This window comes from Pelecanus crispus, chromosome 14, assembly GCF_030463565.1.
Source record: "Pelecanus crispus isolate bPelCri1 chromosome 14, bPelCri1.pri, whole genome shotgun sequence".
In the NCBI taxonomy this organism is placed as follows: Eukaryota; Metazoa; Chordata; class Aves; order Pelecaniformes; family Pelecanidae; genus Pelecanus; species Pelecanus crispus.
The window spans coordinates 17,073,119-17,092,753 of record NC_134656.1 but is presented as its reverse complement, the minus strand read 5'-3'; the positions used below and the strand labels follow the sequence as shown (position 1 = coordinate 17,092,753).

General features: G+C 41.6%; 1 protein-coding gene across 1 annotated transcript in view; it reads right to left on the bottom strand.

Annotated features, from left to right (window-relative positions):
- Nucleotides 1-19,635, bottom strand: part of MMP24 (matrix metallopeptidase 24) — a 44,267-nt gene that overhangs the window by 15,515 nt on the left and 9,117 nt on the right. Inside the window, exon 4 of the mRNA XM_075720949.1 lies at nt 17,345-17,649. Coding sequence (XP_075577064.1) covers nt 17,345-17,649 — 305 coding nt within the window. The remainder of the gene's footprint in view (nt 1-17,344; nt 17,650-19,635) is intronic.

Sequence of the window (19,635 nt, the reverse complement as noted above, 5' to 3'; positions counted from 1 at the left end):
CTGAGGAGCCCTGTCTGGTGCAGAAGCTGGTAGGAGTGCAAAGTAGGGGTACCTTCAACTCTATGTTACAGGCATACACTCCTCTTCAGTCCCATGGATCTGGGACCCTCATCTCCTTGATCTAGTGTGGTCCCTGGATGTCCTACTCCGTGAGGGCACCTTGACATGGGAGGTGACACAGTCAATGCTGTGTGAGGGAGTGAAGACACAGCCAACAAGGACAGATGTAAGAGTCTCCCCATGCCAATAAAATGCCTGAGCCCTCAATTCTGCCTGAATCAGGCTTCTCTGCTTTTTTCGGCAAGGCACAAACCAAGAGCACTTGCAATCAGACACGGGAGAAAACAGTTGCAGTGACAGGTTCCCCACATCTCCAAATTGCACCTATCTTAGAGGTAACAAAGTTCAGTTTTGTGTACACGGCTCCTTGGGACAGGAGTTGCAACAGCAATTCAGGTAGAACTATCTTCACTTTTAAAATACTTATTGCTTCAATGTTACCCATAAAAACGTGACAACATAGGTTCAGGGGTCTGCAAGTCTTCAAAGCAGGGTGCTTTGCCAGCACCTCAAGATACCTAAAGTCAGTAACAAACAGTGCTCAAGTGGTCATACACACCACACCAAAACGGTTAAATTGTCTGAGCATCTGAGTTTGGAGGGCGTAAGCACCTGAATATGCAAGACATGTTAAAATTCACAAATACATTTAAAATAAATATTCAAATACATTTGTTCAAATATAAATGTCCAAAAACATACAAGGGCTAAAATTTAGCCCTATATGTATTTAAAGTTCCAGAATTTCTGTATTCGGGAAATCCAAATGGGGACTTACTTAATTTTTTCTCATCCGTTGCTGAAAAATCTGGTGTGTGGAGAGCAAGTCAATAAAATGTCCAACAGCATAGTATAAAATGCATTAAGTAGTTTCATGGCGAAGTCTGAAGGACTGATCACTGTTGATGGGTTTTCAAAAACACTCAAGCTTAGAAAATGCACCCAGTTTTCAAAAGGAATTCAAAGACTCAAAGTCCTGTTGAAAATTAAATGGAATTACTCTCCTATATCACTTAAATGCTCATGAAAGCATAGTTTTCATTGCTACCACAACTACTCACACATGGAAGTATGTGGTAAAAGTCACTCAGTACAGAGCTGACTTTCACAAGAGAAGAGTCCCTCTCTTTTACATGGCTGTGCCTGTGCTAACTGCTTGGAGACTTTTTCCCTCACCAGTTTGGTGGTATTTTCCTCTTTGATGAAGTATCTGAAGACTCTTTGTACTGACAGCACATCTAGAACTTGTCTCTATGTAAGTCTACACATAAATCTATGTATGTTACTTGCCTCTATGTGCTAAACCTTTATCAGGGGCATAAGATCAGACACTATCTCCATTTAAACTAGTTTTAAATAGCCTTCAATCACTTGTTTCTGCCCCCAGAAAACGCCAGCCCACTTTACAGCTGGAAAACAGAATCACACAGATTCACAGAATGGTTGAGCTTGGAAGGTACCTCTGGAGATTGTCTAGTCCAATTCCCCAGCTCAAGCAAGGTCAGGTAAAGCAGGTTGTCCAGGACCATGTCCAGTCAGGTTTTGAATTTCAAGTTTCTTGCATTGGGAAGCCCTGTACATAGCACTCGACACGTGCCGAGTAGAAAGGAAGGATCATCTCCCTTGACCTGCTGGCAGTGCTCTTCCTAATGCAGCCCTGGGTGCTGTTGGCCACCTGTGCTGCAGGGGCACGCTGCTGGCTCATGTTCAACGTGGTGTCAACAAGGACCTTCTCTGCAAAGCTGCTTTCCAGTCTGTCAGCCACTAACAAAGCCCAGGTGCAGGGCTTTGCATTTCTCTTTGCTCAACTTCATTGGGTTCCTGTCAGGCCCATTTCTGCAGCCTCTTGAGGTCTCTCTGAATGACAGCATCACTGTTTAGTTATCAACCACTCCTCCAAATTTTGTATCATCTTCAAACTTGCTGAGGGTGTACTCTGCCGCTTCATTGAGGTCATTCATGAAGATATTACACAGTATTGACCTCAGTATCGACCCCTCTGACACATATCCTGAACTCCACCATCTCATGGTTACTGCAGCCAAGGATGCTACTGATCTTCACACTACCCACCAGTTCTTCCTTTTTAAACATCAGGTCCAGCAGATCACCTGTCTTTGTTGGTTCCTTGATCACCAGTGAGACAACTAGGAAGAGTTCCGAGATGGTCAGCAAGCCCAGAAAGATGAAGGCTCGTACCTGAGGAAGTATGTCAACAACCATGGTGGTCAGGCCGACCAGCTCTTCCAGTATTGAACAGAAATGCACCTTGTCCTAGTTATCCGTATGAAATACCTTTATCTGGAAATATGGACAGCTGTGGAAAACAGCTGCTGCTGTCCAGTTTTAAAACATCATTTTGACTGACAGTGGTCTGTGAGGATGCCACAGAACATGGAAAATTTTGGCTGAGGAGCTCTGCTTCCTTGCATCTAGAGGTAAGGGACTCACTAAGAAATGAACCTTCCCAGTTCCAGCACAGCCACTGAGGACAGGTCAACACTGGAGTGGAAAAGCTAACCTCCTAAGGGAGGAGACATTGCTAGGAGGCCACTCAAACTGGAGTAGCGATGTACTGGGAGGCGGTGGCTGGAGCAGATGAAGTAGAGCTAAACAGAATTTCTAGGAAATGAAGTGACTTCCACAAGTATGACAAGAAGCTCCTCTTGCTTATCAACAAATACTGATTCTCAATGCTGTGGTTGCTTCTCATCTTAAAGCCTTTGCTGAAAGGCAGTAGAATGGCACTAGCAGACATAGCTCCCTGCCCTAGCCAAAGATTTCTCACCACTGTTTCATCCCCTCACCTTTCTTCCTGTTCTAGCCTCCTCCCAGACACATCCATAGTTCTCTTCCTTCCAGCATGCCCATGTCATCTGCCATCTTCACCCTGCTATATTCTACAAGAGGGTCCCAAGTCTGAAAGCACCTAAGTCATTTGCAAAGGGCAAGTGGACGGCATAGAATCATAGAATTGTTTAGGTCGGAAAAGACCTTTAAGATCATCAAGTCCAACTGTTACATGCATAAAGAGCTGGAAAACCCAGCTCTGAATTCATCATCCTGTTTCTCTTGAGGGGTCAGTTTATATCAAGAACATTGTTAAGCAAGAAGTTCCCTTTGAACATATTGTTAATTTTCTTTTCAAAGGGCGAGCTAGGATTTGCTCTGAAAAGAAAGTATCAAGGTATAAAACTATTGCCTGACAGCATACTTATCTCCTCCCACAGCCCTTAGCTTGGAGCCGTGATGGCTCTTTGTGTAGTTACCCACCGCTGTTTGTCTGCCATTTGGTTGCAAACTGTCCACTCAGCTGATCTGCAGGAGTCTTGACAGGAGCCTGTACCTCTCAAATTGCTTCTGTTAGTTCTTGAACATGCAGTAAGGTCTCTGACCCTCAGGTTCTCCACAGTTCTTGTCCAAACAGCACTCTTAATCATGTCCATCTTCTGGGAGCAAGATTCAGAAGGGAGAACTAATAGCCTAGCTTGACACTTTGCTACTCATACAGAAACAAAGTCAGGCAATCAGATAAAGCTCCTTAATTTCCTGTTCAACCCCCTCCCCCAAGACCAAGACACAGAAACAAGCAAAACTTGTATGCAGTGCATACCAGCCACTGGGGGAAGACAGTAGGGTGAAGAAGGAACTGCCTACCCCTGCTTTGTATTTGCAGGGAAAGGTCCCAAGAGAAATCCAACAATTTTTGCTCATTTGCACCATCTGTACAAAATGAACAGGTTTGGTCAGAGACTTGCCTAAGCCTTCTCCTTCCTAATTCTCAGGAGGCATCCAAAAGTCCACCAATAAGCACCAGAGAGAGGACAACCCTATAAAACTGGGGGTAGTTTTGTAAGCTGGTTCATTGAGTGAAATAGTTTGACCTGCTATGCTAAAGCATAAAGAAACACAGTTAATTTCGCTTTAAAGCTGCTGATGTGTTTTCCTTACCAAAATATGTTATCACCAGAGAAAGCTGTAATTGAGGACACACCTATACCAATATAAAAGCATCGCCCATTATCACGATGCCAAACCAGGTGAATACGCTGCTTATCTTACATTCAGTGCAATGTATATTTCTATACTTCCCATGCACACAGCAGACACAGAATACACACAACTTGAAACATATTTTTTAGTTGAATTTTCTTAAGCTATCTAAATTTCTGTTCAGAATAAACCTCCTGTTAGCTGATGTATTCCCAGTTGAGCTAACTTACTTAAGATAAATTGCAGTATCATCACACATCAAAACCAGCTCTTTGGTTAAGCACTCTCAAATTGTTTATAATATACTACCTTTCCCTGCAGATCTAAGAAACACATGGTTTTATTGCAACAACAGAGAGAACACTGTAGTCACAGATAAACCGTGCATGTTATGTATGATCTTCCTTCTCGTCATACACTCCATCACTCATGCTTCTTTGATTTTCACCTTCAGCTGGAAAAACGGCTGTTAAGTCAGGTAACAGACATCCTGAGAAAGGTTTTTCTCTGTGAAATTTCTAGCACATGCCTTCTTGTACAGTTTCATTCATTTTCATTACAAAAATCCATATCAAAACCTTTTCTTTATTTGGCTAAGTAACTCATTGCATAGTAGGGTATCCAATTGCTGTAGGTCAGCAAAACCACTCATTTAAATGCCTATCAGTTTACAGTAATAGGTCACAGGGATACTATTATGGCAATGTTGTGATATTACTATCAGTATTTATCCCTGAGCACCATAGCTGTATATATAGCTGTAATGAGCGTAGGTAGACTCTGTAGAGCACCTAGCACAGTGGAGTGTAAATCCAGGACAGAGCTTCTAAGATGTAAGTACAAATAACATTGTATATCTGATTAATAACAGAAAAGCACCTGTGAATCTCTGATCTTTGTCATATTAGTTTTATACTTTATGAACTGTATCATCATGCTAACGTATCTACGTATTACAGTTTACTCATACACAACTAAAAAGACGTATGGAGGTTAAATTTTGAAATTTTATTAAAGTAAGCATGATACTGAAGAAGTCAAATCATTGGGTGTGACAACAGCATGCCTAGGGTAATTACAGTAAAGATGGTGTGAACCAAACATGCTTTAAATACACTAAAATGATCCCTTCCACTCCAACAGCCATGCGGAGACAACTGTTTTCCAAGCACAACTTAAAGAAGCTTTAGGGCTACTCTAAGCTATGCCTTGGCTCTTGCATCTTCAGACGTGGTAGGCCTGAACCGTCAAACGGAAGAATGTGTGATTTGTCTGTACTCCTCCATTCACCTCCACAACATGTTCTGCTCAAGAAAAGCTTTTCAATCTTCTGAAGACCCTGAAGGAGTGGTGGTGCTGCTCTTCCATTTGTTTGCATCCAAATGAGATGTGGAAAACAGCTTTTCTGTCTAGAAAGGAAGAAAATACATGTTAAAAAGAAATATAGGTTTCATTTTGTTCATAAACTATTATCGTTATAAATGTAGCAATGAATATGATGCATCTTAAGGACTTCACAAAAACTCCCGAGTGTCTTTACACAGCTTCACTGGAGAAAGAAGAATGAGTGATAGGCAGTCTTAACAGAAATTGTACCACAGCCACATTAACAAACTGATCTCCATGAGATCAAGTGACTGCAGAAGGACAAAGAACCGCATTATGTTACCAATCATCATGAAAGACAGGTAGTTTGCCTTACTGTCCCTGAAAGGCAGTGTGCAAACTAGGTCTGTTAGTTGTGTTACAGACCTAATTAACGTTGCAAGCTGTGCTTTATCTGACGTGGCGCAGATGGCACCATGGGGGCAATCTCCTGTAGAAATTCACAGGAAAAATATAAAATATTTTTCTGGAATGGTGAGACTGGAACTGACTGAGTGATGTGGAGGCACGAGTGGGCAGCCAGAGAGAGGGGAAGCCGTGACTGCTTCAGCTGGCTCAGCAGCCTGACATTGAATGGAGTGAGAGTGTTCTGCTGAAAAATTTTCCTGTATCTTTCACAAACGTAGGTTGTTAATTCAGGAAGCAATTCAATACCAAACAATTACCAATCCCAGAATGAAAACTCATATTTGCCTATATTAGCATATCATACTCTAATTTGGTAGAACAGATGGTAAAGAGAAATACTCATAAAAACATGGAAAATGTAGATATGCCTTTCATTCCATCAGTCTTGAAAAGAAGCTATGCTAATGGTTTTATGTTTTAAAAGTATTCAAATACAGCAGGGACTACAGACAGAATTAGTACTTGACCCAGCTGTGGAACAGCCAGAAGGTAACTACAAAAAAAAATAAAAAGGATTTTGAAACAGTTAGAAGGCTGGCCCAGTGTATTCCAAACGGGTCCTGGCACAGGCACTGTGGATACAAACCAGTTTGTGCTGTTTGGGATTCTTTTTTGCCAGTCAGGTTGAAATTATATTTAACTCCTGGTGCTGGCAACAGAGAAAGTGCTGTTCTGGAAGCTATGAGAGTAGCTCTTTGCCACAGAGAGGGTGTTTTCTACCTCGGACAGGAGACTTACTGTCTTTGTCCTCCCCTGACACGAAGGTTCCTGATGGGGCTGTAAAGACTGAGAAGTAAGAGAACTGGGATGTAAGAGACATTCCCCCCTCAGAGTGGTATTCTTGGTGGATTTGGGTAGAGAAGGCAATAGTAGTTAAACTGTCTTCAAACCTTGTGCTCTTCTTCAGAAACCAGGGGGAGGGCGGAATGTAGTTTAAACAACTCCCAAGCTTGCCGCTTGGTTGTGATGCCAAAATCTCGAGTATTGGGTGCCATTTCACTGCTGATGCTGCAATCCACCTCTGGCTGCAATGACCAGCAAACTCTTTTCAAGAATTCATTTATTTTTCTTTTTTTTTTTCTCTTCCCAAACGCCTGTTATTTTACTCCTCTCCCCTTCAGCAAGTGGAATGCAGCAAGTTTATTAGCGATACTGCTGCGTTTTGGCTCACATCACATCATCTGTTCCTGCTTTACAAAGGAAGGCGGCAAAAAGAGACCTTTTGGCTCACCTTGATTCTCATGACCTGCCTTTTTCACAGTTGGGTTTTTTCTTCCTTTTTAAGGGAATGACACATCATTTTGATCCCTACTGGCTCCTTCCTACGAATCTCAGAGTATCTCATTCTCTGTGGAAAGAAGTAAAACATTTTACTTTGATTATACAGATATCAATAGGATTCCAAATACCTATATAACTACATTCATACTCTGTGTATAAAACAATCACTGACAAAAGCAATGGATAATAATTTTCTTTATAGAACACTGTGAACATCAGGTGTATTTACAAGTGCATTGTTTTGAAAGTGGAATTTGCAGGTGATCCTTATTAATGAATTTCAGCTGTAATCAATAACTAGCACTGTCAATACTGCAAAGCTTTAAAATCCAGACTGCACTAGCACAGCACTACTGTAATGCCACCTCTACGTTTGTATAATGACAGCATATACAACAAAAGAAAGCACTACTTACAGAGATGCTGTCCAGTAGCGAAGAAGAAGAATCTGAAGACAGAAGTCTTCCATGTGTGCTGGTGGGCTTTCTCTCTTCACTTTACTTTTGTGAAAAAAAAATTAACTTGCAAGTTCTCTATTTACGGCCTTCTATGTTTGGATTGACATGACAGGGATGTAATCTCAAACTGTTGCTGATTTAAGCCACCTGATTTGATTTCTTTTTACTGTGGCTGGCTGTCTTGAGACCATGTGTCTATATGCTTGCTCAAATTTGGTTCAACATTAGCATCTGATTTTAGACAACTCTGGCTTATGGGAACAAGTCTCTCTAAGCAGTTACAGGATGAAATCAATGTTATGTAGGTATGTTCTAGAGACTAAATACTGAACTGGTCTTCTTCAATGAATGAAAGCACTGACCAACAGCATGATCTGGTGAAGCATCATAAAAAGGCCTGTTACAATAAATTGAAATTTTAATACAATTTATGCCCCACGACTTCCAACATCTATATGAAAGTCTTTCAGATAACAGGTCTTCTATGTTAAAGGACACATGAGGAACTTCAAAGCAGTTCTGATTTTTGCTCTGAAAAATACTGATGCTCGTTTTCAGCGATACTCAGAAGCCTGAAAAACAATGATGGATTCAAAATGCCATTTGTTAGAACAAAACTCTTTAGATGTGGAGATGTTCTGTACCTGAGAAATCAGAGAAAGAAAATTAAAAAAGTATTTAACAGCCAAATAGCACAAAGATTATATGTGTACTGTGTTGTGAGTACACGCGCTCTCTGTCAAGTTGCTCATTGTATTGGTACTTTGTAGATTGTCTTTGCTGGCCTCAGCATTTCCATAGAAAATGAACATGAAAAAAGTGGTAAAATAAGAAAGGAGACGGAAAGCGAGGCAAAACGCAGAGGAAACAGGAATTAATCAAGGATAAAAGACTACCAAGTTCAGGCAATATGCTGCGTGAAGGTACAGGGGTTAAGGGAAGCTGTATTTTCTTTTTCAGCAAGCATGCACTGTACCTGTACAATTCAGGTAAGTGGGTTGCAAGTAGATAGTAGAGAGTCAACCTAGAAAAGTGGATACCAATACAAATCTCAAAGGAAAATAAAAAAGCAACAACTGGATACTCTTCACTCCTCTTAGTCCCCTCCCTCCACCTAAAATACCATGACTGTAATCAAACAAGTCAAATAGGATAAAGAATGTTTAGTCAGCAGTGTTTCCAAAGTGATTGGAAACACTGGGAAGTCTTTGATAATAAAGAACTACCTGACCAGGTAAAAAAAATGCCAAACCTACTTACATATACCGCTTAACACTAGGGGATCTGTATATAATGTATCCTAACATACATTCAATGCTTGTATGATTAATCTAGTGAATGCTTACAGAAATCTTGTACATTCTTGCACTTAAAAGAAAGTAACAATAAGAGGTGGTACTTCCAAAGCACGAAACATCTGGCAAAAAGTATTACTATCTACCTTTTTATGCACCTATGAGCATCACTAGTCCTCCTTCATGAGGAATCTCAATATTAAAAGATTCCTGGTTTTAGAAGGGAATCTGGTGATAGAAAACAGAATTTTATGAGCTGAATACCTTGTTACAGCTCAGAGTTGCCATGAGAAGTAGCTGCAATTTGCTCTTAAGTTCCAGGAACTAAAATTCTATCCATTTGACAACGCTAAAGAATTATGGAAAAATTTAGATTGAAAGGTATGTCTGGAGGTCATCAAGTTTAACCTTCTGCTTCAAGCAGGTCTAATTTCAAAACTATATCAGGTTGCTTAGGGCATCATCTGGCCAAGTTTTGAAAGTCTCAAAGGATGGAGTCTCCACAACCTCTCCAGGTGCAGCCTCAGAGTTGTACCACTCTGTTAGTGAAGAATCTTTTTCCTTGTGCCTAGATGGGGTTTTCCTAGTTCCAGCCTGTGCCCACTGCCTTTTGCTCCTTTCTCTGTTTACCTCCAAGAAGAGTGTGGCTCTGTCCTCTCTATAATATCTCCTCAGGTGGAAGACTGCTATTAGATGCTTCCTCCCCACCCCATCCTCCTCCTCATCACTGGGCTGAACAAGCCCAGTTCCCCTGGCTGCTTCTTGCTCCAATCCCTTATCACCTCAGTGCTCCTGCACTGGACTCTTCCCAGTTTGCTGACACCTTTCGTGTACTGGGGGCCCCAAACACCACACTCCATTCTTCTTAAACTCAAAACATCACTGGTTTCAACCATGCACTACCAACAAAAGCGAAGCTGGCTTTGCAAAAAGATTCAGCTAAGGAACAAGGAAAGCTTTCTGGATGAAAAGTGCAAAGAGCGGGAAGAAAAAAAGGCAAGCAGAACAGCAGGCAGAGACTAACAGATAGGTTTGAAGAAATAAAACTCTACCCAGAATGTAGACACTCAATAGTTCTGCTGTGTTTTTATGATCAAGATGTGCATCTTGCAGCTGAAAGGGCAGCAGCCCTTTTTCCTGCCCCAGCCACCCATTCTACCTACTCTTTCATTTGGGCCCAAGAGATGGGGCAGCTCTAAGGTTAACCAGATCAGGAGAAAGGAAGAGAAAGACAAACAGCATTTGGCTACATTTGTTCCCTTGCCTGCTTCACACCGTGGCCACTTCAACCTTCCCCTGGCTCAAAGGGGAAGAAAGACATGCTAGGAAAAACATGACAGTGATGGGGGAAAGCATGTGCATAATTCCTTGTGTAGGAGTTTAAACTCAGTGGAGACCTAAAGCATCTGACTGGAGACCTAGAACACTAGTCTGCAAACTAAGTTCCAGAAGCTGAGAATGAAAAGCATGGTACTTGAATTCAGTTTCTCATTCAAGGTCAAATTATTTAGGGCTATGAGAGACACTCATCCCTCCAAGACCCAGGAATCTGAACAGGGAAAGCCATACACCTATTCCTTTAGGCAGTCTGCAGAAGAAGAATCTGTTCTAGCTAGACACAGTCCATAAAGTATAATGACATCGCTCAGTAACTGCATTTTTAGAGAAGAAACCTTCCATATTGTATCTCTAATGGCTTCTAGGGTATTTGAGACAAGCGAGCAGATTCAAGTACTCAGATATAACAGCAAAGGCAACAAGTATCAGAAGCATGGGACATCCTCCATAAGACACCTAAGATGGACCAAATGGATAAAGGCAAGGGTCAGTGATCTAAATGGGACCGACTCCAAGCAGAGGCACTGCTGTGGCAGAAAATCTGTAGGTGCCTGGGCAATTTTAAGAACTTTGTACTCATAGCAGGAATAAAGAGAGTACCAGGACATTCAAGCTCAAATTAATTTGGCACACCTGATTTCTTAACAAGAGCAGCCCAAGGCGTGACAAGAGAGCGGTTCTCTCAAAGCTTGGCTAAATGCCTGTTTGCGCAACTGAATTCCACTGTAAACGTAGAGGTGAGAGAGAGGATCCCATCTTTAGGAACAGGGATACAAATGTCAAAAGAATCAAGAAGGTTTGCGATATTAATACTGCCAGGATAGAAAACAGTAAATCTCCAGTGAAGACACCACTGTGAACATGCTGACTGGCAGATTAAACGTCAGCTCAAAGCTACGCATGCCCCCCACCAAAAGGTACAACAGGCTGTCATGCTCACCGGCTATCAGTAAGACCCTCCGCCAAAATGAGCTATTCTAATCAAAACTTTCTCTGTGAGATGCTTGCTGAACGTTCATATTAGTCAGCTTAGACAGTATTTGGCTGTCCTGAAAAACCGGCTCAGATTCCTGAACATATGCGATGTCCAGATGGTGCCTTCAGGAGTGCTTGCTCTGTTGTCCAGGTAGATGTCCACTGAAACAATGCTAGTCCTTGTGGTGGAATCATAGAGAAAAATCTGTCCCACTCCTCTCCTCTGTGGCTAACAGAAGCCTTTCCAGAAGGTGGTTCAGGCCCTTTTCCTCCAGAACTTCTGCAGAACCTCCTGCACTGATTTGGCGCTGAAAGCGACCCATGAAGTCTCATCTCCTGTACCAGTTCTGGCAGTGTCTTGTAAACACTGGCACTCTTTTTGGTTGGCTTTTCTTCAGAATCCCTGAACAAGAAGCTTTCCAAAGAAGCCTCTGTAGGAACTCACCAGGATCTATGGGGACAGGTTTGTTGTAATGATTACTATTTCTTTACTTGCTGTTAGCAAAGCTCAGCATTTCTTGACAATATCTAAAGAGCGGTCACAGTGGTAATCTTACATTTACAAAGAGAACTTGATACAGGTGTGAAGCTGGATACTGCAAGATGAATCCTGTGAACTGCAAAATGATCAAACTTGATGTGAAGTTGAGTTACACTAGAGTCACTACGGGAATAACTTGTCAGCTGGGGTTGTTTCCTGAAGAAGCTGAAGTGGCTGCCCTTGGGCAAACTGCCACTTACAATGCCACATGACAAGCAGATGATAGGGAGGCTCTTACAGGGCATGAAAAACAGTCCGGTGATCCCTGGCAGGGCACGGATACCTCTGTACTTACCTTGCTCCAGCATTAAAAAAGTTCTCCAAATGTCTTCCCTAAATCAATCCTGCTCCACTTTAAGCCTTCTACTACTGCTTCAGTGCATTTCCTGACCGGCATAGTATCTGGTACACATAAGCTTTGGAATGACATCTGTATTGCACAGGAAGACTGACAGCAGGTATCACCATTGCAGATGGGATAGCCCCAGCTCTGGTTACCCACCCTGCAGTGACAGCAGCGCTTGCTGCAGCCATGGGTAGTTACTGCAGAGGTGGATGACGTCAGTACCAACACTAGTAAGACACGGGCACTGCTATTCGCAGTGATGGCGACACAGCAAGCATTGTCACTACCAACAGAGGAACATAGCTAATAGCTATATACAGCTATGTCTATAGAGCTACAAAGCTAATATCTGCAGCGGGTTGGCAGATGCCACATATTTAGTGGTGTGGTGTTGACAACATGCATAACAGCAACGGTCTTTTACTTTTAAAAGACCATCAAGAAGATTTGCCTAGGATTATTATCGATACTATTTGCAAAGTTAAACTGGAGATTAAAATTTACTTCCTGTAATTAACCTGGATTAAACAAATGTTTGAGTTGTCAGAGGGGTGTAAGAGCAGTCATGTGTGATGTGGGTATTTAAACTGACAGAACTTACATTCAGCCACTCAGGATTCTTTTTCAACCTGTTGTTGGAGATACATACATATATAACTTATTTTCACAAAAAGGCTAGGAAATACTTGATTTGGCCAGATAATAATGGACTTCATGCAGCACCTCTATGCTTGAGCCAAGTCAGGTAAGATACCGAGGCAGCCAAGGGAGACAGATCCCAGCACGGCCAAGTCCATTTACCCTCTTTCAGGCACAGGCTGTGCTGCCTACAGTGAGCAATCTATGTCTTGAAATCGGCGGTTTAAAGTTTGCTTGGCTGTTCCTATAGCACATTTCAAGTCAAAAAAAGCCCAAGACTTGGAGAAAGTAGAGCAAAGTCACCTTTGGTGTCCCTTCTGGTAATGCAAGCAATTGGGACACTGAGGCTGCCTGTGCTGACAGGTAACTCGGTGGCCAAATGCTGCGTCTAAGCAGCCAAGAGGGGCCACTTGGCCTGCAAGCAGCTACACACAATGTACGCTAAAAGACAATGACTCCAAAAACGGCTTCAGTTGCCTCCAAGTGCCCATACATCGAAGTCTAATACACTGGAGCCCTTGCTGTTACAAGTCTGGGATAAGCTAAAGGCTGAGAGCTGTTTTCATCTCTGTCAAGGAGCACCTTCCAGGAAAAACATGAGGTAAGTCCCCACAACTGTGACCATAGCAGTTGCTCCTCATTGCGTGGTCGTGCAGATGATTTATCTCTAAATGTAACACCACACTCCTCTTTTTCAGTTGCATTCTGTTTGCTGTCACTTCTCTGATTTGCCTTGATCCTTCCAAATTCCAATATTCTGCTTCATGCTTCTAGCTGCTCCCATTGACATTCTCATCTGAAAACTTAACAAATGAATTTTGTACCCCACGTTCCCAGTTAATAAGGACTGCTCCAGGAATTCAACTTCCTACCTGGTTTTGCACATGCTCATCATAATACTATCTAAATTAATGTTCCACAGCTTGCTTATGGGAATGTCAGAGCAAGCAGTACAATTAAGATGATAAATCAGCAATCATGAATTGGAAGTACAGTATGACTCAGCTAAAGGAACTGTATGCATGAGTGGAACTGCAACTAATATCCAGGGGGAAGGAAACTTTGCATTCACTTTGAAAGCAAGCCTATGCAGGATCTTTCTTCACAGCAGAAGATAATAAAAGTGTTGGTGCATGTGCCCCTATTACCATAGTCTCAGAAAGACAACCAACAGCATCATAGCTAGTACGATTATACTAATAATTTTAAGGGACATGGCAATGGCCATGCTGTCCACAAAGGGCAAAAATCGGTGTAATAATGATCATGCAAAATGATAACGAGTATATAAATCCCAACTATCCACTAGCTGGTATGATAAAGTTGCTAATGAACCCTAGCTGATTACCACAAGGTATCTTTACAAGATAGAAGCTTTCATCAACAGGATGTATCACGTTCTCTGTAGAAATTGGAGATGGCTGTTTTCATAGAAAGATCTGTTCAAATCATTCTTCCTTTTTTCTGACTGGATGAGACTTCATGTGAAATGCTTTGCTTTTATCCATATAATTTGCACTGCTAGTGAAGACTCCAAAACAGTTCTGTGGGGTGACAGCTGCATCCAAACATGGACTTACTGAAACTCTTCAGGTGCCACAACACAGGTAGACAAACGTAGACCAACAAAAGCAAAGCTTCAGATCGTACTCGTTTGTAACAAAACTATATGGACTAAATAGATCAGCCAAATATTCTGACGACCTACGGTGCCAGTTTCAGCATCCTGCTCTGTTTACCAGAGATTTACCTTTACAATTGTTGCAAGGCTAAGAGAGCTTTGAGGCAGACTGTTCAAATTTTCCCTTCAACTAATACACATTCTTGTCAGGAATGGAACGTGATATTTTGCGGGTTGATGTAAAGATACTATGGCTATTTTAAGAGTTCTATAATCATTAAATGGATGCTGAATGGCCAAAAAAGTTCCTTTTTTGTATCTGAATTAATGAGAGCTTTGCTACTGATCTACTGGTAGGGTATTTCTATTCTTTCACTGAAAGACTTCTTCAGTTCCAGACTGAACAACCCCATTGCCCCAAAATACAGATCATAAGGACAAGCAAGACCATGTTTGAAGAAACACTTTCTGTTAAAAAGACAGTATTGCCCTCGCTAACACCTTACTTCCAACGAAAAAAGGCAGTGAACTGATCACAGTGCGGGAAGCCTCTGACCAAGAAGAAACTCTTTAAGACCTGCTAACAGAATTTCAAGTAAAACATGTCAAAGGTGAGAGCCTGGAGCTAGTGAGACCTCCAATGACAAGAAATAGTGAAACAGAAGGAAAAACCCTCCTAAAAAGGCCTGGATCATCCAGTGAGGAGACAGGACACTGTCACATCTGCATACCAAGGCTAAGAACACAGGCAAAGCCAAATTCCTCGCATTTAACACTCAAGCCTATAATGCTCTGACTACAAGCTTACCCCTGTCATGCTCAACACATGAAATTCCCTTTCTATCATCAGCGCTTCCCCCAGGAGGAGGGGACAAATATGACCCCACCATTCCCAACATCCTCGCTGGTGACTTTTTTAAAAGAGTTTTCAAATAACCGTGCCGCCCAGTCTATGAATGGTGGTTATTTGAAAACAAATACACAAATGACATTTATCCTCCAGAATGGAAATCTCAACTCTTCTATCAGTTTTCACACTCGGAGTGTACACCAGCCCCTCAAATATCAGTTACATGCACTTTGAGGACACCACTCATGACAGTCACTCAGCACAGCAGAGAAATACATGATGTTTTTGAAAGAGCCACATGGATACTGCATAAGAAATAGCTTTTATAAAAAAAGAGACCCTCTACTCACTGTATACATTGCTCTCAAACACCATCCCAAAAACTATACACAAATTATCACTGAAAAGTGATAATCTATGTTAGAACATCCTACGCAGTGGAAAATTCTCCCCAGAGCCATCCCTGCCAGTCTTTAAACTGCCTCCCAACCTTGCTAAGCTTATTATCAGAAGGAAGCTTTTTGTGCGGAAAAAGAGAAAAGAAAAAAAAACCCAAGCACAACTTGTCAAAACCTTCCCTTCCACCTTCCTGTAAGGAACTTCCATCCCAGACACCAGCACTCCCAGGTCTCATATATGGGCTTACCTGGGAAGTCATAACTGGCACACAAGCCACCCTCACACCCCACAGTTGAGAGCAAATAACTACTAAGACCAGACTGAACTCACACAGACGGTGATAAAGCACAAACACACCTAACTGCTGCAAAAGCAGCTCTCACAAGGTAATCACTCAGTCTCTGATTGTCAATCCCGATCCTCAAGGGAAACCTATAAACTGCCCCTCCAGCCACAAACCTGGGAATAAAAATTTGTAACATTTCAAGATAGCAAGACTGTGCTTCTCTGCCACACCATAACCTCCCACACTCTCCACACTATGCCCCCTCCACATCCCACAGGCTATAACTGCTCTCCTTCTCTGCCCACATCAAATCTAGTCATTTAAACATGCCAGGAAACCTTACATCTTTCCCTGAAAAGACAAGTATCATATCACTTCTGCTTTCCTACAAATTAGCATTCCCACTTTGAACTTGCCAGCTCCATTTCCTTTCAAAGATGATCTGACAGATACCAACTCAAAACTATGAGGGATTTTCTCAATTTGCATTCCGTTCTGAAAGCAAGCTGTCACTTTTAGATCAGGCCTGAAGGTGGCTTGCATGCCTGAAAGCTTTTCTCCTTTCCAAACTACACTGTTTGGTCTAACATTACCTCTGCATATGTCCTTAGACATCATGGCCACAACAATGCTACTATGTTTTTATACAGTTTAAAAATCAAGCCATATTTACATTCCAAGTACACTGCTAATCCTTATAAAATGCTTCAAAATGTGACTTTGAATCCCTAAAGGTTTAAATACACTTTGTCCTTCCCAAATTACTAAGACTCTGGAAATCGGAGTGATATTTTATGAGGCCACTGTAAAACTCTGCTTTTCCAACTTAAACTTTTTACAAGTCACCTCTATCCTCAATCAAAGGTTTGAAAGCAGATCAGAAAGTGCTCATTGCCATTAGAGAGTAAGATAAAGCTAGAAAGATGCAGAAACTCTTCATTGCTTAGTATCACAAAAACAGCTGCCCTAATCATCAATCTTCCTTAACAAATCAGTCAGCCCCAACCTCTGATGGGAGGAATTATGACCATACTCAGACTGTGGGAAAACAAATATGGATCAAAACGACTTGACATTTGAATGCCTTCACTCTCTCAACTCTGATTGCCCTTGTTAAGTATTCCATGAGACACAGAGTTTGCATTTCAACACACTCTCGTTCACCTTTCCCCTCCCAGAGCCGTGGTTTCTGTAGCAACTACGGTCCAAATCTTCAGAGATGTAAAAAGCCAGCAGGCACACGCTTCTGTTCACTCCTCAACATTCACACGTGTGCACAGAGGCATGCAGAGTCACAAACTTGCTAATAAAATTATTTACCTATTTAAGATAGAACATGTTTTGGAAAACATTTGAACCGTTGTATGGGAGGCAAAAGCTCCACTAACCAAATACCTTCTAGCTGAAAGCCTGTCAATGTGTCTACATTCAACTTATCCTTCTTTTGAAAAATGACCTGCTTTCTTACCATCATGATTAGAATTTCCCAGGGTCCATGGCTCATCTGAATCAAAGTGAGTGTCTCCTCCTATTCCCGGTCCAGGAAAGTAAGCATGAGCTAGGAATCCACCTTCTCCATCAAACGGAGAACTGTCTCCATGGAAACCAGAAGCAAAAAATATCATAATATCTGCCTCCTTTCTGTCATTTTTAATTTCATGGTAAGGGACCTCTTCAAAGGTAAGTGGTGTCACTCTCTGCCAAACATCAAACGCCTGACGAATGGCTCTCCTTGTATCAATCTCTCCAACCTTGGGGGTATAGTTGTGTACACTGTGAATGAGAAAGAAGGGTTGTTTAAATTTGCAGAATACATTCACGACTTCTTATTATAATTCCAATAGATAACCACATCTACACAGTTTCCATTTCCAAAGGGTCGTTATTTTTTGCAGGCGCTACTTTGTGCATGCAAAGTTTGCTGTTACAAATAAAGTTACCAACAAAACTACAGCCCTGATGTGAAGTCTACATTTATTAATAAGAATCTTCCCAATGCTTTGGTTGATCTTGCATCACTTCCTAAAAACGTGACAGCCTTTCAAATCCTGGTGTAGACAGCTAAAGTAACTTAATTTGAAAATGTAAATTACTTCAGATTCTGTCTGAAATTATCATGCTAAAATGGAATCCAGTGTATGAAAAAACCTGACTACTAAAATTCTTTTTGAGAAACAAACCTTTCAGTAAACTCTACCACCTTACTTATACAAGGAGCTTCATTCTCAGGACTACTCAAAATACTTAAGAGCTTACAGGAGTGATGGACCTGCCAGTTTTGTGCAACCCAGTCCATGACAGCTGATGATACAGAGTTTATGGGGGTTGGGGAGTTCAACTGCACATAAATTTCCCATAATTATAAACTTTAGCTTAAAAAGTGCTGTTCATGGGGTGTTTTTTGTGTGTGCATATAATAGACTCAAGACCTATTAAACTTGGCTTGGGGAATATGAAATATCTATGTCATGGGAACAACTTTCAGTCTTTAATGAAACTGGCTCAATTTAATATAATGATTGACGGCTGAAAGACACTGTAATACATTCAGTGCTAAAACAAGATATCTGTCACTTGAATGGCACAGCACAAATACTGAAATTGGAAAGTTAAACAACTATCAGTTTGACAATGACAGAAGTGAAGCTATCTGCCAAGCTGCTCCCTGTGGTTATGCATACGCTTAAGATATGTTTTATTTATATGATTATATACCAGTTTTCCCTAAGGTCCAGAAAAGGTTAGAAGCAGGATCTGACTCTCAAATCTTCACGTACAGAATGTGTCCCTTTACAATTTGAGTTAAAGGAATGATTATTAGTGGAAGCTTTGAACTAGTCCCCAGGACTAGTCCTTCATCCCAGCCTCTGCAGTCCCTCACTGCTACTTGAAGAATCCTCCTCCTCCTTTCTCAGAGCTCTCGGCAGAAGTAACCGAGTGTCCCAGCCCCTGATTCTCTTTCCCTTCACACCATCACATCTCTTCCTACGCATTCTGGCACGTTCCCCAGGCTGGTCACTCATATTTCTACCTCCTCACCACAGAGTTTCTTTCTGTCTTAGCCTTGCTCACCCATATCTTCTCCCTAATGTCTACATTCCTAGCTTTTATTCCTCTGCAACCTCCTTTCCCCCTCCAGAAAAATTAAAAGGCTGTACTTTCAACTAGACGGGGGTCTAATTTTATTTTAAAGTTACATTCTTATTGTCAGAAACTTCCATGGGCATCATTCGGCAACTGCCTTTCAAAAGCTAAGGGCCTAAATGACTCAAAACACACCTCTGGGAAACAATCGTCACTACATAACATTCATTTGATGCCTGTAGCCCACTTCAGCACATTGCCTGAGCAGGCCTAAGTCTGGACAAAAGCAAGAGTTCTACTACATGAACAAAAGTAAAACCTCTGCAAAAATAAACATTCAGTAAAATGTTGCAAATCAGTAGAGGGAGAAAGCATCACACCTTTAGACAAAGATGTTCCTTCTGCTTTAACGGTTTGTTAAGGACACATGATCTAAGGGATAGAGACTTAGATTTCTAAGGGAACAGTAAGGGGCTTACTAGGATTTTCCTGCCGAAATTACCCAACTGATGGCTGGGATTTAGGCGTCTTTACTGATGAGTTATTTTCCAATTGAGAATAGACTCTTCAGTTACTTCAGTGCTCTGAAAGTATTCCCCCCCACCGTGTTCTGAGAATGAAAGCCTCAACTAGGCATTACAGGGAAAATCCAGTTTTTAAAAGTACTTACAAAAT